Genomic DNA, 22,980 nt, shown 5'->3' with positions numbered 1-22,980 from the left:
TGCTCCTTTCAAAACCAGTTCTTGCAAGGCTTGACCCAACGAAGGTAGTGTCAGGAGAGAAGGGCATGGTGGAGGTATAACATGTGGTAATGTGACAAACTCTAAACAGTAACCAAACTGAACTATGTGTAAAACCCAACTATCGGTGGTGATGGCCTGCCAGGCTTGTATGAAAGGGACCAAGTGGTCACCAAACTGAACCACAGAGGGTACCCCCTCCCCCTCCAGTCAGAAAGCTGGCTTCTGGCCTTGCTTGGGTGAGGAAGGTTTATTTCCAGGGTTGTGAGGTCTGTTAGGCCTACGCCTGTTTTGCTGGTAAGGTTGGTAGAGTCTATTCTGCCAATACGAAGGATGGTTTTGCCCTTGTCTAGGCCAACGATTATGAGATTGGCGATCCCTGTATGAGAAATGAAGTCGCTGGAAGGTGGAAGGAGGTGGCGCTGAAACCCCCATATACTTGGTGGTTTGTTTCTGGGCCTTCAACTGTTTCAATGCCTCATCCGTTGAGGCAGCAAACAAAGTTTTACCATCAAATGGCAAGTCCTCTATGTGATTTTTCCCATCCTGTGACAAGCTGGTGGATCTCAGCCAGGAAAACCTCCTCAGGGACACAAAGGCGGCCATAGCTCTGGCTGAACAGTCGGATCCATGACGGCCAGCATTCATCTGCTTACTGGCCAACCTGACACCCTCATTCATAACCACTTTTGACAAAGATTTCTGCTCCTCAGGCAGAAATTCCATAAATGTATTCATTCGGTTCCATAAGTAACCTTGGTACGTAGCCATAAAGGCTTGATAATTGCCTATACAGAAACCAATGGCATCTGCAGAATAGCCCTTCCAGATATGAACATCAATTTTCCTGCTATCTTTATTCACAGGAGTGGAATTAATGCCTTGGTGATGTTTGGCTTGAACCTCCGCCACTATCATCGAGGAAGTAGGGGGATGAGAGAACAGAAATTCACATTCAGACGGTTGAATCTTGTAAATGTTCTCCACTTTCTGTGAAGTGGATGAACAAGTGGAGGGTTTCTCCCAAACTCTTTTAGCATTGTCCATAAAGTCTGACAAAACTGGCAGAGAAACTGTCAAAGGAGCCTCAGAATAGATTGGTGCCAAAATTTTCTCCTTAGGCTTAGGAGCAGATGAAGTAATGTCAATCTCTAAGGATTTAGCCATACATAGCATTTGTTCAGTAAAGCCCCGAACATCCTCATTGGGCGAGCCAGGAAGAAGACTACTGAGGGTCTCATCAGGGGACGGATCCGAGGGAGCCTCGGAACCAACATCAAAGTGGCACTGGGGTGAATCTTTGTCAGAGTCCGATCCACTGCCGTGAACAGAAAATTGAGAATCCCCAGCTGGACCTGGAACCGGAGGATGCCCTTGGGACTGGAATGGCGCCAACGGTGCCAACTGTTGATGAAAAGTAGGTGAGAATCATGGCATAAAATAAGGGTTCCACTGAGTGGGATTCTGCATAGGCCACTGCTGGGGCCACCAAAGATGTGGACCCGAGGGCTGTTGAGTTGGCATGGATCCAAGCGCCTGCGCTGAAGTAGAAGGCTGGGTTGGAGCCGAAGGCACAGAGGGTAAAAACATAGATTTCGCCAACTCCAAGTCAGACATGGAGAACTCCGGGAAAGCTACCTGGGAACCAGGGGACTCAGACCTCAAATGAGGCAAAGGGGTTCGAGGAGGAGGTGGAGTGGCCGGGTCCTCCAAAACAATCGGATCCGTGTTGCTTGGGACCAAAGAGACCGCAGCAGTGGGTTTAGAGGCTTTAGTGGATTTGGCAGACTTCTCCAAGTGCTTCATCTTGCACTTGGCTTTCTTGCCACCCGGTTCGGAGGAGCTCTTCTTCTGAGCCTTGGACTCAGACGAGTCAGACCGTCGCTTTTGATCCGAGGGGACTGGATCCACAGTCATGGAACCAACCAGTTCCAAAGGGACTGATTGCTCACGCCCGGCTGAGGAACTCAACGCTGGCGTCTTTGAGCATAATAAAGCCTTTTCATACAGCCAAGACTTAAGCTTATCAGCCCTGGCATTTCTAGCTCTGGGCGTGAACAGAAGACAAATTCGACAAGATGCCATGTTATGAGTTTCACCCAGGCAATAAACACACAGAGTATGATCGTCCGACTTTGGCATTTTAGCGCTGCATTTCTGACACTTCTTAAAAACTGCGTTGTCAGTGGCCCACATTTTAGACACTTTTTAAAGACAAAAGGAACGTATATGTCACCACAAACTTAGTGAAGAGACTAGCGAAGCTAGAAAGGTCCTTTCCCAACGGCGGCAGAGAAAGAACTGAGGGAATAGGGTGGCACCGCCCTCTAGAGGGCTCCGTTTCGGCGGGAAAATAGACACATGCGCAGAGAGTGCGGCGCCCCCTATTCTAGCCTTTAGAAGCTATGGAATCTTCCCGGCGGCAGGCCTGCACGTGCGCAGTCCCAATGTGGGATTGCACAGAAGTCTGTAGACAAACCAAAGTTCACTGCTGAGAAATACACAAATTAAGTCTGTGTAGGTTTCCCTTCATATAACTTATTCTGCTTCCAAAGCTGAAGATATCAAAACACCTGGCATCTGCATGACACAGATGGATGTTAGTTTCCAGTCCAATCTTAGACAGAGTTATATTCTTCTAAGTCCATTGACATCTATGGGCTTGGAAGGGTTTAGGATTGCATTTAGTAGCTTACAGAGGATGCCCTTCAGATGTTAACTATATTTGACCCATTCCACAATTCCTCCACATCAATGTTGTGTAGTCTACATACTGCTAACTTTCATGTTACAACAGCATAGCTATCCAGTGTACATCAAAAGAAGCATTACACAAAAATATAAGCACCAAGCAGATTCCTTTGGTAGTCATTCTGCTGTTTGTTACTATCCTTTTTCTTTCATAGTCAAGGAGGTGTATGCACTGACTCATGAGATAGTTTGCACACATTTTCACAGATGCATGCCACAGACAGATAGCTGCATGCATCTCAGTTTCATACAACTACACACCAGGAACCTGGAAGTTTGCCATTATCATGCTATATGAAATTGACATGGATCCAGTCATTTAGAAATAAAAGGTTCCATGAATGTGTTAAGGGGACATGGGTCACCGTGGTGCCTGGGGCTTGAGCACATATGCTGTATAGATATAGAGCACATTTTTAAAAAATGCAGAACTGCCCTTAAAAAAGAAAATGAAGTTTAAAATATAAAGTGGCATAGAATTTGGGCATTCAGATTCTTGTGTTTATATTAAACCGGAGATGTAAAAATGGAATAACCTAAATAAAGGGATCAATATTGATTTTCCAGTACTGGATTCCAGGAAAGTTTCGAAAAAATACAGGCAACTGAAAGAGAGGGAAATAGCAATATCTAGATTTTTGGTCCTTTGGGAGCCTTTCTGACTTTTGCTGTGAAACTAATAAACTAGTAGGAGATCTGTGAAAGCACACAGTATGCCAGTATTAAAAAAAAAATGCAGTGTCCAACATACACAAATTGTCGAGCTAGCGACATACCATCTTACTTATAAGAGGTCATGCAAACTGTGGGTTAAATTATGTAAAAACATTCAAAGCATATGTAAGCCTTCAGGTCATGCTCCACTTCCCAAGTGGTCTTTGGCGCTGAGCAAGTTGCCAACTCCTGTGTGAGCAGAATGTTAGCCTTATGGAAAACAAGAGTTTCCACGCATAACTGCCCTATGAGGGAATAGTAGCTTGTTGAAGCAACACGAAAAATTACCCTGATAGTGCAACAGGTCATCTGATGCAGCTCAAGGTCACTGGCTACTTTTCTGGGCCAGAGAAGATAATATCCCGATGGTTCTGGAGAGCAATGCCTTGTCTAAATGGATTTATCATGTACCAATGCAAATGCTTTCTCTTGCATCCAACACTGGGTTATGGGTACTAGCAAAAAACAAAATAAAAAAACACAGAAAATTTACTTTTGAGTTTATGGTTTCTTTTGCCAGCCCTCAGCAGGATGGTGCTGCTGAAGTCATCTTGTTTGGGGGCTTCCAAGAGGCACCTGGTTGGCCACTGTGTGAACAGACTGCTGGACTTGATGGGCCTTGGTCTGATCCAGCAGGGCTTTTCTTGTGTTCTTATGTTCATCACTTATGCCCAGTGCACATGACAACCCCACACATAGAATCAACACGTTAGGAGGGAGAACCAGAGCAAGCATGCTGCCCCCGTTCCCTGCCTCTGCAAGAGTGCCTGTTTGTCTGCAGGGGCAGCTGTGCAAGAGAAGGGGTTGTACAAACTCTCCCTCCCCATGATCAGTGATGTCCCAAAGCCAGAGCCGCTCATTAGGAGAAGGGAGAGTTCGAACAACCACTTCCTCCGTGCACTTACCCCTGCAGATGACCATGCGCGTGCTCCCGCTCTCCTTCACTGCACATTTAGTGAATGCATGGGGCTGTCGCATGTATCAGGCTTCTGGGTGTCCTTATCTAACTGCGACCACATTAATGAGGAGGGTAGAGACCCTACGCACGACCATAAATGACAAACTTACAGCAACTAGACATTCTTCAACAAAAGGTGTCAACATGTGAGGCCGGATGGTGACCATAATGTCTCTGAAATCAATGGCCGTGACTCTTCCAGCTTGAGCGTTATCTCGCTGTACAAATGCTTGTTTTGCATGTTCCAACTGAATTTCCTGTAAACGTAAAAAGGAACAGTTAAATAATGTGCATACCTCATGCTGCCATAGACATCACACAGCAAGGCAGAATGTGACCGTTTCTGTAACAGGTCTACTGGTTTAGAGATTCGGAGTTCTGTGAAAGCTCTGCAAAGCCGACTAGATCTTTAGCTCATCTCCCAGACAAAGACTTCCAAAGCTTCTCAAAGCTCTGGGAAGCCACAATAACTACTGTAACTAAATGTGTTATGTAGAAATATTCTCAACTTGAGGTCATCTCAATCCTACTAGAAGCCACTTTCAGTAGGTTAATTCTCGTGTAACTATGCTTACAGAGCAATTCTAAACAGGTCTACTCAGAATCCTACTCATCTGTTCAATGAGGTTTACTCCCAGGAAGGACTGCAGTTACAATCACAGTGCCCATGTTTATTTCTAAAAAGTAGCTGAAAAGACAAACAATGTAGTTTAACAATATTGTTAATTAAATTCTATAGATCTTGCAATTCAAATACACAGAGCGCAACAAGGTGCATTCCCTAAGCTATCGACTTACATATATTAACCAGGAGATTTAACATCAAGAAAACAAATACCTTCCTTTTACAGAAAAGGGCAGCACTGAACAGTACTAAAGAAATAATTACCAGAAGAATTAGCAAGTCCTAGGTAAAAATATTCTAGGTACGAGTATGATCTCGCAAAGTTCAACTTTTTTTTTTCAAACCCAAAGATTTCAACATACTAGAATTAAAGACATGGTTAATTTTTCCACTGAAATTACTAGGTCTTAATTTTATTTTGGCTGGAACATGGCCATACTTTAAAAAAAAAGAAAGAAGAAGAAGCAGCAGCATTTAAAAATGCCTAATAGACAAGCATTTTTGCAGCTGAAAAGTGGTTGGTAAGAGTTTGCCATAAGGCTTCTGGATTCAGCAAAGTACGGGTTAAAGCAGTTCTGTAAGAAAAACCAACTTCAGATGCTTCTCAGTGCAAAATAAATGGCCCACCAAACTTTCCTTTGGATTAGAGGTGGCATAATCCTTCAACATAACTTTAAAAACAGCCTTATTCCTCGAAGCTGGGAGTCTGAATTCCTAAAAGCCACAATAAGTGTTTATACAAAATTAATTTGCAGTTGATAACAGGAACTCTGGCACCAGAACTTTAATGAAAGGATTTCCCAACTCGGTTTTAACTCCTTCCCCCACTCCTCCACTTTCCTGTTACAGCTCATAATGCCATTTTTTATTTTCCAGGTATGTGGAGATTATGTTCAGGTACAACTGATATTTCCAATTGATCAACGCTCATTTTATGCAGGCCCGTCCTTCCCACCCACTGCATATTGTGAGGTCCCATTGATATGCATTATTACCTCATCAACCAGCATACCAGAGCGGAATAAAAAGCTCACTTACATTTGAAGTCAATAAAGCCATAAAATGAGCACATGTAAAATATAATGTGAAAAACTGATGTTGAACTGAAGGCAGAGATTCTGAGGTTTGAGTTAGCCCCATTTACAATGGTGGGATACTGTCTCTTTAAGTTATACAAGTTTATAAAGAAGGAGAAGAAGAGTTGGGTTTTATATGCCAATTTTCTCTACCTTTTTAAGGAGAACCAAACCGGCTTACAATCTCCTTCCCTTCCTCTCCCTACAACAGATGCCTTGTGAGGAGGGTGGGGCTGAGAGAGCTCTCAGAGAACTGCTGCTAGCCCAAGGTCACCCAGCTGGCTTCATGTGGAGGAGTGGGGAAACCAACCCGGTTCACCAGATTAGAATCCACCGCTCATGTGGAGGAGTGGGGAATCAAACCCGGTTCTCCAGATTAGAGTTCACTGCTCTTAACCACTACACCATGTTGGCTTTTCAACAAAAAAATACTTGCTTATGCATGAATCTGCCTTCAGCTGTCACAACAAAATTAGTTTTTTAATCTATATTTACTATCACAACAACCCTGTGAGGTAGGCTAGGCTGGCTAATGGCACTGATGACTTGTCCAGACTTTTGAACAGCCACAATAAAAAAGGGACCTCTCTTGTATTTGTTGTTGTTCCTTTGCCTTCCCACAGAAACTGTGTGAACCTGGATCTTAAAATCCTTGCTAATAACAATCCATGAACTGACACAGTGACCAAATGGAGAGATATCTGGGGAAGTTGCAGAAGCCCACACAAAATCAAAGATCAGAGGAATGTTATTTTTGCCTGCAGTTCTTTCCTTTACAACTTGAAATTTTAAAAAGTCTATACCTTTCCCCAGTAGCTTGTTTTATTGCATACCGCTTATAATAATCAAAATGATTCCTAAAACAACTTTAAAAAGTGGCAGAACACCCACACTCAAGAGGCAACAAGCAAAACAAGCTACTTTAAAACACACACACACACACACACACACACACACAAACCTCACACAGCAAATGGAGCTGTGTTTGCAAGATAATATTTAAAGAACATCATGGTATCCCATCTGGTACAAATTAAGAGAAATATAGAAAGCATTCACACACACTGAGACAACTGTTCGTGTGCTGGGATCTCCTGCGGTCTTAAGGTCCAAGGTCTAGACACCAGAACAAGGTGACTGACACCCGTACACGGAAAGCATCAAAAGAAGAGGGTTAAATGCCACTGCGATCTTAATTCAAAGCAAGATTCCTGAAAGATGTGAACAGTGTGACTGCCAGACTAAGGGCAGTTTGGGACAGAATCACCCAGGCTAAGAATCCATGCTGAAAAACTGTTCAGAACTCTTGCCTGCCGGAATTCCAGGTCTATGGGTGCTGGCTGGGATTGGTGTATGGCAGTGACAAAAATTTACCCTCCATACGGCTCTAAGGAGCTCACTCTTCAAACCAGCCTGCAGGTGCACTGTGGCTATTTTGTGTGCAGAAGGGCCTGTTCCACTACAGGGAACCCTCGAGATCAGAATAATGCATCTCTGTGACCTCTGCGCTGAACCGCTTCATGAGATCCCTATTGGATAAAGCAGGGCCGCCGGAGATGTTGTTCCTCTCGCAACAGTGGACTGCAGGACTTTGCCCCATAGAACTTAATCGGAGCCACTGAGAATCCAGAACCTGTTGGCCTAGCCCTGTCTCTTCAGCTGCATAGCCCCATTCTGGATTCAGTTTCCAAGGTCATGCAATAGACTCTTGGGAACTGGATTTTTTAAATGTCTAACTGACAGAGGATATGAAAGTTCTCTGACTCAACATCTCTGCAGCTGACGACAATCTCAGACTGTTTCTTCCATCCTAGATGTGAAAATGATCTGGTCACATAAGCTTGCCTGCTGAATTCCTTACACAGAGGGGGGGAAACACTCTGGGATAGGTATAATTCTGTTCTGAATTCCAATATGTTCACTAGAACAATGTTAGTGAGTTCTGGAAGAGATGTACCAATAAGGGCTGGAAAATCCATCTTTAACTGGCTTTTTTTTTTTTTTTTTGGTGCCGTCAAGTTGTGGTGGACTTATGGCGACCCTCATAGGGCTTTCAAGCAAGAGATGTTCAGAAGTGGTCTGCAATTGCCTGCCTCTATGTAGCAACCCTTGGTGATCTCCCATCCAAGTATTAACCAGAGACGACTCTTCTTAGCTTCTGGGATCTGACGAGACTGGGCTAGCCTGGGCTATCCAGGTCAGGGCTTACTCAAATGTTTGTAGGTCCTCCGCAAAGTCCCTTCATTGCAGTCAGTAGAAAACACTGCCACACACACGAGAGATTTATCTACCACTACTCCCACTCTCTGCAACAGGCTTCCTAGGACTTTGGAAATCCCTGTCCCCTCCCAGCCTCTAAGAAAACTTATAAGACCGAGCTATTTGAAAGGGCTTTTCCCGTGCAGAGTGGCTTTGTTCAATATGGAAACAATTTCTTATTTTAACTGAAGGATTCTGATATTGCATATTACAGTTTAGTTGTTGTAGACTAATGTTTTGGCCTTTTATATTTTTTTATTTTCTGACCTGCTGAAAAATTAATTTCAGTGAGCATTTCAGCGTGCAGTGTTTTAAACCAGCCTAAGCTCCTGAGCCCCATGGCACAGAGTGGTAAGCTGCAGTACTGCAGTCCAAGCTCTGCTCATGACCTTAGTTCGATCCCGACGGGAGTCGGTTTCAGGCAGCCGGCTCAAAGTTGACTCAGCCTTCCATCCTTCCGAGGTCGGTAAAACGAGGACCCAGCTTGCTGGGGGTAAAGGGAAGACGACTGGGGAAGGCACTGGCAAACCACCCCGTAAACAAAGTCTGCCTAGTAAACGTCGGGATGTGATGTCACCCCGTGGGTCAGGAATGACCCAGTGCTTGCACAGGGGACCTTTACCTTTTACCTTAAGCTCCAAAAGGGTAAAGTATCGTCTTTTTAAACCAACCAACGAACAACAGCTCAACTCGGATGGTCGGGTGCTGACCACTGGCGACTCCGGTTCAGGCTTTGTATTCAGACAAGAGAGGACCTCGAACAGCTAATGTATATACACACTCGATACAAACTGTTCCTCTGAGGCTGCACCCTGAGCAACAGTTTTCCATGTGCTTTGCCAAACGTTTACCCGTTTCCCCCCCTTTGCATCAGTTGCAGCTTATACACAGCACGTATAAGCTAAGAGCAACATACGGTATGATGTAGCGGAAAATGATTTACAAATCCCTCAAGGCTTCTGATTTAAAATGTGGTCGCCTTCCCTAGACTGTAAAATAAGCGGAGGACACAGCTCAGTGTCAGAATACTATTCTGTTTGGAGCATCCTATTATGAAGAACAATATTGAAGTGTAGCAATACCCATACAAAAGCAGTATCTATTCTCAGCAATTTGAAACAGCTTTATCATATTAACTGGTTATCCTGAGACGGCAAGCCCTGAGCTGTTTCTGATTTATTTACATGTTTGCAAGTGTGAAGGACAGCTTGAGGACTAGAAGAGCGAGCCATTCTTGATCTGTCTTTGACATCAGAGACTCTAAGACTGAACCTCATGGCTTCAAGCTGGGATCTAACCTACCAAGCTACCAGGATCTGTGCCCGGACACAAAAAGGAATAAGGGGTGTCCATTATTAGTCCCTGTGACTGGCTGGCAGTCTGGAAACTCAGACTGGCCAGACCTGGTATAACTATTTAGCTCCCAGCCTTCGGCCATCGTTGGCTTCACTTCAAGCTATAGCTCAAGTCTCCAGACTTTGGTGCATGGGAATTCAACGAGATACACTCCAGATCTGAACTCAGGCACGTCCATCCATGGCCCCGGTGTGCCCCTGACATTCTTATCCCACAATGAAAGCATGTCAGCGGTGCTGCATGATGTTCACAAAGCCATATGAATGCCTCATAATAGCAAGCAAGCACTAGGGCTGTAGTGCACTGAAATCAACACCTTGATTTCTGAGGTGTGCAGAGCAACATCACTGTTTTGCTGGCCATAACGCCCCATTCCACCCAGCCACCCACCATGGGGGCAAAAACTATAACATTTTTATTTCACCTTTCTCAAGGAGCTCAAGGCAGCGTACATATTTCTGCCCTCCTCCATTTGATTTCTTAACAACCCTGTAATGTAGGTTAGGCTGCAATTGCATGCCTGGCTAAGGTCATCTAGTGAGCTTCACGGCTCAGGAAGGATTAGAACCCAGGTTTCCACAGTCGAGCAACGTAAATGTTACAGGGTACTGGCTCCAGGAACTTCTTCTGGACAAGGCAACAATATGATTTGAACTCTGGCGTATAATACCCATTTGAATGATGCTTTTGCATCAGGTAGCTCTAGGAGGAGGAGGAGGAGGAAGAAGAGTTAGTTTTTATATGCCGGCTTTCTCTCCCACTTAAGGAAGAATCAAACCAGCTTACAATCACCCTCCCTTCCCTTCCCCACAACAGACACCTTGTGAGGTAGGTGGGGCTGAGAGAGTTCTGAGAGAACTGTGACTAGCCCAAGGTCACACTGCAGGCTTCATATGTAGGAGTGGGGAAACAAACCCAGTTCACGAGATTGGAGTCCACCACTCATGTGGAGAACCAGTCAGTAAGAAATTATCTGCACTGGCCGCTAGGCAGCTGGGTGGGAGAGATCTGTAATCCTAGAATGGTGCCATGAATTTGTAATAGCCACTCGTTGTCACAGCCTAGAATGCACTGAAATTTCCATAATTTCCATAAGTTTCCAAAGATGCAAGAAGGGCTAGGTGTGAAGTTAACTAAAGTTGGCATAAAATGACAGTCATTAAGATGAAGAGAATGTGATTATACTGTACCAGACATCCAACATCCTCTTCAGACAAAGAGTTAATTAGGCTCTACTCCACCAAGTCAATTTGAAGCGTTTGTCCTAGTAGCATTATCTTAATTATTCCTCATCAAAATGATAACGCTTCCTACTGTGAACTAACATCCTCATGTAAACAAAATTACTGACTCCCTGGTCCTGAAATATGATCCTTTGTCAAAACTCTCTTGTGTAAAGGCTCTTATAGCACATTCAATGGAAACACAACAGAAGCACTCATCCTGTATTGTTTCTCTGCCTTCGGAGATTTTAGAATTACTTCTACTGACAGTATCTTATGTTCCACACTCACGTCTATGCAAGCTGTTTACAGCTGTGTTGGTCCAAAAGGAAAAAGCCCCAAAAGCCAAGAACCCAATCCATGCAATACCTTTATTATATAATACTTTTAATCATTAAACATTATGAAATACCATGTAAGATCTTTATTTATTGCAGTAGAAAAGAGCAAGAATCCAGTAGCACCTTAAAGACTAACAAAATTTCTAGCAGGGTATGGTATCTGAAGAAGTGAGCTGTGGCTACCGCTACAGACAGACTAACAGAGCTACCCACTGTGACCTTTATTTATTGGGTTTGAGCTAAAGAAGGTATTGCACGGATTGTGCTCTTGAATTTTTGGACCACACTCACTTGCCAACAATTGCTTGTAAGCTATTGATCGTTTCTATTGGACGAACAACTTGTTCAAGATCTGTGTGGCAGAATAAATATATTAACTTGCAGGATTCCTAACGCTGTTATTTCTAGAATTTATCCATGTTTTTTTAAAACTTGCACCTCATTTGATGAGAGCGCCTTCCATACAGTGGTTTACAAATATCCAACATGGATGAACTTGATGCCTGGGGGAAAAAAATTCCACTGCCTTTAAGCATCTTGAATTTCAGCTCCACAGAACCACACTTGCAAGACATTGACTTGATCCTTTTAAAATATATTTAGCTGCCTTGGTAGCCCTGATGAGGGCAGAAAGGCAGGATATACATTTTGTAAATAAATATAATATTTATGCAGCTTTCATTGCTAAATATAATTATTGCTACTAATTTCACTACCAGCCAATCAATCTGACAGGCCTGACTGTAGAAATACAGATATCTAAAAAAAACCAAGATTGTTAGTGCACAATGCAATAAATTGAATATTTTAAAGCCAGACAAAATATTGATTATCAAACTCACCAGCAAAAACTGGGTGAACTCTGCATACGTTAAGCGTCTTTTCCGATCTCTTCCAAAATGAAGCTGCACAAATTCTGAATTCCAGTTAAAGGGAATGTGCTGGTGAATTGTGGTCTGGCCAAAAACCTGTTTAACATCCTCTGAAGTTGAAGGAGGGTGGGGGTGGGAAGAGATAGAGATGAAGAGAAGATTGTGAAGGCAGATACAGAACAAGAAAATTCACCAACCATTCAAGGACAGTGTTATGTGTTCACACATTTTCATTTAAATAAGGAACTGGCACCTTTAACCCTAGCTCACATTTCAGAGGACCTGTTAAACCCCAGTCACATGCTACTACATGGAACCCACAGTGTAAATGTGGCTGGAAACGAGATGTAAAACTGTGGCATCAGCCCCAACTCTTGGCTGTGTCCACCCACAAACCCACTTGTTCCATGATATGGAATGTTCACTTTCACATCTTATTCCCCCCACCCCCAAAATATCTGTGCAACAATCATCTGCAGACCTCACTGCAGATTTTCAGAGTGGAATGCAAAGTGGGGATTTTTTTAGGGCCTTTAGCTGATGTCTGGGATGGGGAATGGTACAGTGTAGATCAATCTTGTTAGATTTCGGAAGATAAACTGGGTCAGTATTTGGAAGGGAGACATCCAAGAAAGACTCTCAGCGCATTCCTGAACTGCTGCCAGCTGGGGGTGGCGAAGAGGAGGCGCCGCTGCAGCGCCTCCTAAGCTGTTCCTCAGCCACCAGCAGCTCGAAAAAAGCCTTTGAAATGCTTTTTTCTCTTAAAATGGGGCTTTTTGCCCCATTGAGAAAAGCGAGGCTGCGCCTGCTAAAAAGCAGGTGCAACCTCATTCTTCTCGCTGCCGGTGTGCCCGGGGCAAAAGGGAACAGGAGGCTGCCTAATGGCAGCTCCTCCCCCTAGCCTACCCTGGGAATGCCTCCCGGGATGCTGGGATGCCCCCGGAACACCAGCGCGGGCCTTTATGCGGTGGAACACTGGTGGAAAGTCCCACTGGTGTCCTGGGGTGGCACTGCCACAGCAGCGCCCACAGACCACAAGTAGTCTGGACATTGGCACAGGGGGCCCTAACCCTGGTGTGGCCACTTCCTGGCCTCCTAAGGGCTTTTATACTCAAAGGTCAGGAATGCGCTGTCTGCAGAGGAAGGCAATGGCAAACCACCTGCACTTAATCACTTGCCTTAAAACCCCCACCATGGGTCGCTATGAGTCAGCTGTGACTAGATGGCACTTTATACACATACATCTGATGTTTAGGTATGAGCTGAGTTGCACTATGGAGAATGTTCACTTGAATGCTGTTTGTGGGATATTATTTGTTTTTCAATTTTCACTTTTTATTGTGCTTGGCTCTAGGTCATAAACTGCCCCAAGGCCCATTTTATGGACAAAAGTGGTATATTTGAACAAATATTTCAAATGTTGTAGAACATTGCAGCTGTAATACAGAGAACCACAAGGTAATTAATACCTGTTCATTACAATTTTAACTAGCCCCTCCACACAGAAACTCAGGCGGGCATAAATAGTTCTCTGTACCGCATGACGTGCAAGGTGTTTTAACTTCATGCAACCCCAATGTGCAAATTAGCAGTGGGCAGACAGCTAACTATGTCTTGCCAGCACTGTTCTAAGCATGGAACAATTAGCGCACATTTGCCTTGCATGCATTTATTGCTTGCTGTTCCAAATTTCTTGCCCTTAGAAACGTCCAAAAACGGCAGTCTGCAGGACTGGTTAATCAAACATGAGAATCACTGCTTCCTTTAATCACTTAGCACATTACTCCTGAGAATTATAATGCATGAGTTTTCTGAAATGATGCTCTAAGTGCATATTTGTGAGTTAAGTTTCCTGACAGTGTACACATTGAATTACAGAGTAGTGCTCTCCCTGCTGAAAATCATCTATGCATTGCTTTCACTCAACACTTTGCCCTGACCTCACATATTTATTTTTATTTATTTTATTTACCTCATTCATGCATATTCTGCCTTTCTCCTCAATGAAGACCCAAAGTGGCTGACATCATTCTCCTCTCCTCCATTTTATCCTCACACCAACCCTGTGAGGTAGGTTAGGCTGAGAGAGTCTGACTGGCCCAAGGTCACCCAGCGAGCTTCAGTGGTTCTAGTGGAGATTCAAACCTGGGTTTCCCAGATACTAGTGCGACACTTGTAACCACTACACCACACTGGCTCTCCAGTTTGCATATGCGCTCACACTCTCACCATGCATGGTTTGCAAGCTCCTATAAAAGCGCACAAGAGTGGATCTTAAACTTTCCCCTCTTTCTTCACTGGACTCATCATTAATCCATCTATAACAATTCCACCAGCTGGAGAAGTTAAATTAATTTATTTTACTTTATTTGAAGCATTTCTGGTCCATCTTTTTGACCCAACTCAGTGTCCTGAAGATGGCAAACATTAAAACACTTCAAACACTGAAAAAGGTATTTAAAATACAAATATATATATATATATACATTTAAAACAATTAAACCAAACATATAAACACATAAACATACAACCAGGGAGGAGAGCTAGTAAGAGTTAGTGAGGGAATGCCCAACAAATTCAACAGACGTACTATATGCATGTACACTCATGCCCGATTTGCCCTTTGGTTCAACTGTTAAGAATTAATGTTGTAACAACCTTCTCGGTCAGTACCTACAACACTCTTCAATGGCCTAAAGCCAGCCGCCTGAAGTAGGAAGGGCTCTTAATCACCTGATTTTTGTAGCTGAGGTTACAAAAACAAATGAAACCTAACTGCATACTTCTATCCATATTTTTTAAAAATCTGGTTATGGTTAAACACCCTAGTCAGAAATACCTACCAACTGAACCACAGTCGAAACGCTGGGACGGAGGGTAGAGGTAGGAACACGGGAAAACTCTATTGGTTCTGGATGACTGAAAGATGTATAGCAATGGAAAACTCATTGAAGTTTAAATTTAAAGACAGAATTGGCTTTGGTCTGGAAGGAAGAATCAAACCGGCTTAAATCACCTTCCTTTCCCCTCCCCACAACAGACACCCTGTGAGGTAGGTGGGGCTGAGAGAGCTCTAAGAGAGCTGTGACTAGACCAAGAACACCCAGCTGGCTTCAGCAGAAGGAGTGGGGAAACCAACCCGGTTCACCAGATTAGCATCCACTACTCCAGATTAGAGTCCACCGCTCCAAACCACCGATCTTAACCACTACACCATGCTGGCTTTCTGGATGGAAACCCCATCCATTAGCTAAAATTTCCAGTGGATCCAAGACAAAATCTTGGAAAACAAGATATTTTTCTCCTTTCCTCAGTTGACTTGATTTCTACTGAGTTAAATGTTCAGGTTTTCATAACTAAAAACTGATTAGGTAATGAAACAATTGCCCTACAGCATTGTTAGACACAACCAGGTAGTCAAGTTTTTTTTTAAGTTACACTAAATCTTCAAAAACCTGAAACTGACAGGGAAGATTAAGCATCTACCTTGCCAGTGTGGTTAACAACTTACTGAGAAAAGCACTGCTATCTTGTAGCAAGAAACGAGAACAAGGCAAATTGGACATTTCATAAGAAGTTAAATTGCATAATGGCATAAGTGGAGGCAGCCCTATGTGCACCAATACCAAGGTTGCCTTTTCAAAGCTGCTGACAAGGTCCTCTTATATTAATCACAGTTAAGGATCTGAAGAAGGAGAAAAGTAATATAGAATTAGAATTGCGGTTTTGAATCCTATATTCAAGGTTTTAAGAAAATGAACACGAAGAGCTGATTTTCTTAAAGGCACTCGGGCAGCACTGGGAGACTGGAAACATCACACTCTCCCTATGGTTTGTGGCTTCTTGCCTACAACTGACTTTCACAGGGATTTTTACCAGAATCATGTTCTCTTAGCCGAGCAATAAGGCCATTTATGTATGGCTGTTTCCTTGCGGTCACCCAGCTGACTACTTTGGGGCTTTGCCTTGATTATGCGGGCATTTTCTGACCATCAGAGATCGCCTCGCTCTCCCCACATGCTTCCATTCATTTTGCCCAGGTTTTATGGATGCTGGCTAGAAAACATGGGCAAAATGAGCAGAAACACAAGGGGAGTGGATACCTAACTCAGAGGTTTGTTGTCGAGAGGATAGAATGGAGAAGAAGAGAACGACGTGAGCTCCTTTGGGTCCCCTCTGGGCAGAAAGGGGGAAATAGATAAAGAAATGTTCTTCCATCCTCTGGCAGCTGGCCCAAATGCCCAAAAAGAGCCAGCCAAGCCAAATGAATAACAGTCAGCTGGCTCTTGATTTTTTTTTCATACTCTCTCAAGGATCTCCCCTTTGTGAGGTCTACTTTTCTCTGTCTATTCCTCACAAGTGTGTGCTCAACACACCAAGGACCCAGTCCTAGACAGTGCTACCAGCCAAATATATTTTGCAACTTTTCCCTGCAACCAATTCCCTAGCTAAAAAGGCCAACTGGTTAAAATGGAAAACTAGCATGAAATGTTTAAAACTAACAATACCTCTGTAGGATTCAAACATTATTTTAGAAAACTGTAACGTGATCGATATATAATCCTAGGCCTGCTACTAAGCAAGTGTACTTGGTCAAGTATCCATTGTTAAGAGGAATACTTCCTTACCCAGTACACTACCGTGTTCTGACTAGCACTAAAATGGCCATGTATTCTGACTGGTGTTGAACTACTTAGAACAATGCAAACCACAGCTTTTATTTTATTTAATTAGGTGTAATTTGCCCCACTACATTTAGACTGATCAGGAGGACTTCTTGACAGGACTTTTAAGTCTGGTGATTTCAGATTCCTACAGCCGCAGTGTGCATTTGAAGACAAGTCCTATGTTCATAAACATTTCTGAACAAATAAGTTCTTGAATGAGCTGGAAAATATTTACACAAAATACTTCAATACGAATTTCCCTTGTAATATTAAGCAGGGGCATGGAAGTGGGAAAGGGCCTGACCTGTTGAGAGCTCCTGCAGCTCAATCTTCATCCGGTTCAACTGGACTTATGTAGTTTTTTCTATGTACGCTTCTTTCAGCCTAAGGGAGACTACACGCAACTGCTGTGCCTGGTATAAACTGGGGATTTAGGACTGACATCAAAGAACTGAAAGCTCTGCAGACACGCCAAACAACAGACGGAGTCTGTGGCGGATGCTAATTGCCATGAAACAAGCCCTTCTTGCAAGTGTGGAAGTTTTGATGTCCTTGCTCAAGAGCATTCTTGTGTATTGCAGTTAAAAGAGGAATGCAAAACCTGAATGACTCAGAGGGCCACTTTTAGATATTTGTTAACTGAAGTAGACCCCCATCACTATATTAATCACAGAAAAGCATTTTCTTTCAATAACCCATTCCATGCTCTCTCCTATCCCAATTATCACAGTATGTTTTCCCTGAATCCTTCCTCCTTCACTTGACAGCACATGGACTCTCCTCTCTGCAACCCTCCTGTGTGATTCTCCTCTTTTTCTCTACATACCACCACAGCTTTCTTTGCACTTCTTCCCCTCTTACATGTCTTTTTTTCCATTTCCCACATCAAAGTTCCCCCCGGAATTCCCTTTTCCCTCCTTTCCTCTCCTCATAGTCTTTTGATACTCCCTTTTTGCTCCTTTCCCCCTCTCTCCATTCGGCCTTGTTGAGTTCAGTGACGGTAGCAACGATTTTACTCTCCCAGTAATTCATACACTTAAAGCCACACCAGATGGGACCGTGTCCTCGCATCTGACATGGGGACACCATCACCATTTTAAAGACAAAAATGGGCAATTTAAAAATGCCACGAAGGTCCAATCCTGATCAAGCTTGCAGTTCAGAGGGACAAGGTGCTCCTGTCCCCACCCCCCACCTTTTAAAGTGCTGAAACGGCCATGAAGGGCATCCATTTTGGCACTTGAAAAGGAACCGGGGGGGGGGGGGAGTGCCTCGTCCTACTGCACTGCAGGCCTGATCAAAATCGGGCTTTTGTGGCATTTTTAAATTGCTCATCATTGGCTTTAAAATGCTGGGCCCAGACCCTTCTGCATTTGACAAAGAGTCAAAATGATATCCTTACCCTGCTCATTTTGTTTTTTAATGAGAAAGGTTGAAGTTAGAGGAAGGAACTAGATTGTGCCACCTGAAGTGAGTGCTACACATGATGTTTGAAGAAGAGTTGGTTTTTATATGCCGACTTTCTCTACCACTTAAGGAAGTATCAAACCGGCTTAGTCACCTTCCATTCCCTTCCCCTCCCCACAACAGACACCCTGTGAGGTAGGTGGGGCTGAGAGAGTTCTAAGAGAGCTGTGAATAGCCCAAGGTCACCCAGCTGGCTTCATGTGGAGGAGTGGGGAATCAAACCAGGTTCTCCGGATTAGAGTCCACTGCTCCAAACCACCGCCCTTAACCACTACACCACGCTTGTCCCTTGAAAACAAAGCGTCAGATTTGTCTTAATCAATACTCCGATTTCAGAGAGCCTACTTCAAAGTAAATGGATATGGGATACATTGAAGAATCACAGGGAAAACATAAACCATCGCTCTAAAGGCCTTTTAAGCTTTTGCTTTTCAATGCACAACACACATTTATTTGGGTCTGAACAAATCCAGGGTTAAAGACAGCAACAATGTCACTACTACAGCCGAGGGAGGTTTTTTTTTTGTATAGGCAGGTCAAATTCCTTCAAAAATTGCAGTTTAGTAAATGGGTCTTTTCTTCTACACCGTCGCCTTATGAAGGATGGTTATATTTCAGCTCTCAGTTAACCAGACAGTGACCTTATATGGTTTGAATTTACTCTCAAATTGGCTCTCTCCCACCTTCTCCATACCTATTCCCCCCACCTCATTTTTAAGAAGCTTGAAGAAATCAGAAAGCACAATATTTTAGCCATTTGAGCACGCACCATTCTGAAATCCTCCCGCTAACTCGAAGTGCTCTCAGTTACCTCTATCTTTCAAAATTGGAACCATTATAGTCATTCGTGCAAATCCACATTTAGCCTTTCATAAAGAGTGGATTTTTGACCCATTGAACTGGAAGAGCTTTGGCGCTTTTCTCCTGATCTCTGACAAGATAGCCCACAACAACTGAGACGACAATTTGTTGCTGGCATGAATGTGTATTACGTTGTTAAACTCTGGATGCTCACGCATGGTAAGCCGACTTCTGAGAGCTCGCGCTGAGGACTCTGAACGCACTACCAAAGAGGTACAGGAAACCCAACATGGAATGCAATATGGCCATTTACTGTTACTGAAATGGGCCTGTTGGAGGGAGGCTGGATAGTTGTCCAGGTCAATGCGAGTTCCTCCCTGACTCTTCAGAGCTGAATTTATGGGCACTTTATAACAGAGCCAGGAAAGGAAAAGAGTGTTATAAATCAGTAGAAATTCAGACCCTCACCTGGATGGCCTAGACTATCCCGATCTTGTCAGATCTCGGACGTTAAGCAGGGTCAGCCCTAGTTAATATTTGGATGACAGACCACCAAGGAAATCCAGGGTCACCATGCAGAGTAAGCTTACCAACCTCCAGGTTGGGGCTGGAGATCTCCTGGAATTACATCTGATCTCCAGAGTACATACATTATTATTTTATTTAAAAATTTATTCCACTTCTGCTAAAGAAAATGGCTGTTTTGGAAGGTGGACTGCATGGCATTGTACCCTACCAAGGTCCCTCCCCTCCCTAAACCCCACTTTCCCAGGCTCCACCCTCAAATCTCCAGGTATTTCTGAACCCAGAGTGGCAACCATGGTAGAAGTATATGAACAAACCAGTGAGATCCTGCAACTTTAGAACCCCAGATCAATTTTTCTGTTCCACTCATTCAGGTTAAAACCCAGGAAATCAGAGACAATACTATTTCCTTTCCCCAAAAAAGCCTCAGCATGGCACCTTGAATGCTAAATATGAACAGAATAACTTATCTATGGAATGAAAGCAACAAGTTCCTTGTTGGAATTTCATCTTGTGTGATGCAACCCATGTATTTTTAATAAGGAGAAGGCAACTGTAGCATTAGCTCCCATTTGCCTTGGCAGGCACATTCTAAAAGCCAGTGTGGTGTAGCGGTTAGGAACGGCGGGTTCTAATCTGAAGAACCAGGTTTGATTCCCCACTCCTCCACATGAGTGGCGGACTCTAATCTGGTGAACCAGGTTGGTTTCCCCACTCCTACACATGAAGCCAGCTGGGTGAACTTGGGCTAGTTACAGCTCTCTAAGAGCTCTCTCAGTCCAACCTACCTCACAGGGTGTCTGTTGTGGGGAGAGGTAGGGAAGGAGACTGCAGACCGGTTTGATTTTCCTTAAAAGGTAGAGAAAATCGACATACAAAAACCAACTCCTCCTCCTCCTCCGTTTTCTGCCTACACTCACCAGTATCCAAACAGGCCACTCTGCAACCCAAAGCAACATTTTAAAATTAAAAGCCCTCAGTCTTTCTTTTCCTGCCTTTGTACAAAGGGGATATTGTCATGATACTAGCCAGCACTGCAGCATCTGCAAGAAGACAATGCAGGTTCTAAGCAATTACTTCTGATTTTTGCAAGTCCAGAAGTTGTTAAAATTTGCTTTCCCTCCCCTTCATATGGAACCCTTAGAATTAAAGATAAAAGTTATCAAAGGGATTGTTAATTTTTAAAATGTTGACATTTAGACCCAAGCATCTAAACCTTTCTTTATTAAGCCATCTAATAAAGGATATCAAAGAACTCTGCCTCTTTAATGAGGCATTAAAATACAGTAATACAAAAAAGGGCAAAACTGTTAAGCCTCTTAAACCCCTGGACTTACATTATCAGCTTTTATGTGCCTGTCAACACTCAGGAGTAAGAAGCAATGGTTTTATTCTCTGTCTCAAATTTAAAAGCCAACTAAACTTCCTTCCACCTTCCTGCTGAGATCTTTAATTCGCAGCAAAGAACAGCTACAAGGCAGTACAAAGGCCACGGCAGTCTCTGTCAACAGCTGGCCAGTGCACGATACCGTTCCATGTCTTCCCATTTTATACAGCCCAGTTGTGGCTTCTGAACTTCTGTTAGTTTAACAAAGTGCACGCTATTCTGAGGGGTGGGGGGGTTGGAGAGGGGGAAAGAGTCCTTGGTGTTCTGAGTCACTGACTTGATCCCAAGCAGTGGTTTTGGTATATTTAAGTATCCAAAACGCTACAACACAAAGTTTTCTTAGAACAAGAAGAAAAACGAAAGGGTGTTCTGCACAGATTCATGCTCACTAGGATTTGCCAGAACAGGAGGGGCAAGGAATTGGTTTCCCTATCCACACAGCTTTCTGATATGTACAGTTTGGTCATAAACAAACTATAACACTCACATATTTTAACACAATTCAAAGCAATCAGAAAGGCTTCCTCTGAGTGTAGCTGGACACCAACTCAGTAGTTTTGTGGTGGAGGAATATCAGTGGCAGTCAACAACAGTAATACTCTCCTAAAACAAAACTAATTCTCATGAGGATTGTTAAACACGTAGAATGTAAATTTTGTGATATTACAAATTGCAGGCAACACTCCAAGTGACACAGGGCACAATCCTCAGTTATAAAACTTCAGAAAAACTGGACATCTTAAAATAACGCTCTCCTATACCTTAATAAAACAACAACAACCCTAAGTTATTACTCAGGAGCCATCTGCAAAATACCCTTCCTGCACAATATTCCCATTAAAATATAAGGCAGATGTTGGAGTGCATCCCTAGCTGTGATATCTTCAAATGCTTGGCTTTTGCAGGGGGTAAAAGAATAGCTGTTTAAAAAAACAAAGATGAGCACAAACCTGGAAATATTTGAACAAAAACTGGAGACAGGTCAGCCCTCAAGCTGAAAATCAAAGTTTTGTTCTGTTCCCTCTTTGGGTTTAGAAGCTTCTTGACATGAGATGTGTATTTTGGAAATAAAAGTTCTGCAATACCTCCTCCGTGAACCTAACACATGCCACTTAAAACGGAGGGCCTTGGCACAGCTTATTCTTAGAAACCCATTTAGACAAGTGTCTGACATCTGTAGGACTAATTGCCACCTGCCTAGTCACATGTTTCCATTCTGTCTGGAAGAACAATGCACAAATTACCAGCTGTGAATAACTTCTGAAAGTAGGTTGAATTTCATTAAGTTGTTCTTTTAAATATTCACTCATCTCCACTCCAAAGTGTGACAGTATATTGTGCTTTCTACTTCTGGACAAGTTATGGCCAAGAGATATCCAGTACCAACAATATCTTTAAAAATGTGCCTCACCGCCCCACTAAAGGCAATGGTGATTAACAGTGGATTACTATCCCTGAATGGTGCCCACAGAGTATTCAGATTTTTAACAGGGGGGTTACATGCCTAAGTGTCTCAACTTTATTTGAAAAGTTGAAGGTCTGCCTAAAATAGATTAGTTAAAACAAATTTTAAGCTTCTCCATGAAGACAACAACAGCAGCTGATAAATTAAAGAAACAAACATTAACAGACCAGTAACATAGCTGTCATGGACTAAAAGATACTAGGAAGAGAGAACATTAAGTGCTGCCGATTATTGTATACACCACATCCAAGGGGAAAAGAGCAACCTTACCAAAAGTTACTTCTCCTTTGCCAGTTTTGTCGAAAAGCTGAAATGCCACCATGAACAGTGCATCTGGAGCACAAAGGACAGATTCAAAGGCTACAAATTCTTGAAAGGATATCAACCTACAAAAAACAAGATTTTTTTTTAAAGTCATAATGCTATGTAAGCACTTGTTCCCGATGCACCCCCACAAGCAACACTCGCAGACAGG

General features: G+C 43.2%; 1 protein-coding gene across 1 annotated transcript in view; it reads right to left on the bottom strand.

The window, feature by feature from the left end:
• Positions 1–22,980, bottom strand: part of SLC25A13 (solute carrier family 25 member 13) — a 130,177-nt gene that overhangs the window by 54,320 nt on the left and 52,877 nt on the right. Inside the window, exons 5-7 of the mRNA XM_056857306.1 lie at positions 22,776–22,891; positions 12,164–12,303; positions 4,552–4,698 (exon numbers count right to left, since the gene is read on the bottom strand). Coding sequence (XP_056713284.1) covers positions 4,552–4,698; positions 12,164–12,303; positions 22,776–22,891 — 403 coding nt within the window. The remainder of the gene's footprint in view (positions 1–4,551; positions 4,699–12,163; positions 12,304–22,775; positions 22,892–22,980) is intronic.

This window comes from Euleptes europaea, chromosome 11 (assembly GCF_029931775.1).
Source record: "Euleptes europaea isolate rEulEur1 chromosome 11, rEulEur1.hap1, whole genome shotgun sequence".
Classification (NCBI taxonomy): Eukaryota; Metazoa; Chordata; class Lepidosauria; order Squamata; family Sphaerodactylidae; genus Euleptes; species Euleptes europaea.
The sequence above is the reverse complement of the archived record's forward strand: the minus strand, read 5'-3'. Positions and strand labels throughout refer to the sequence as shown.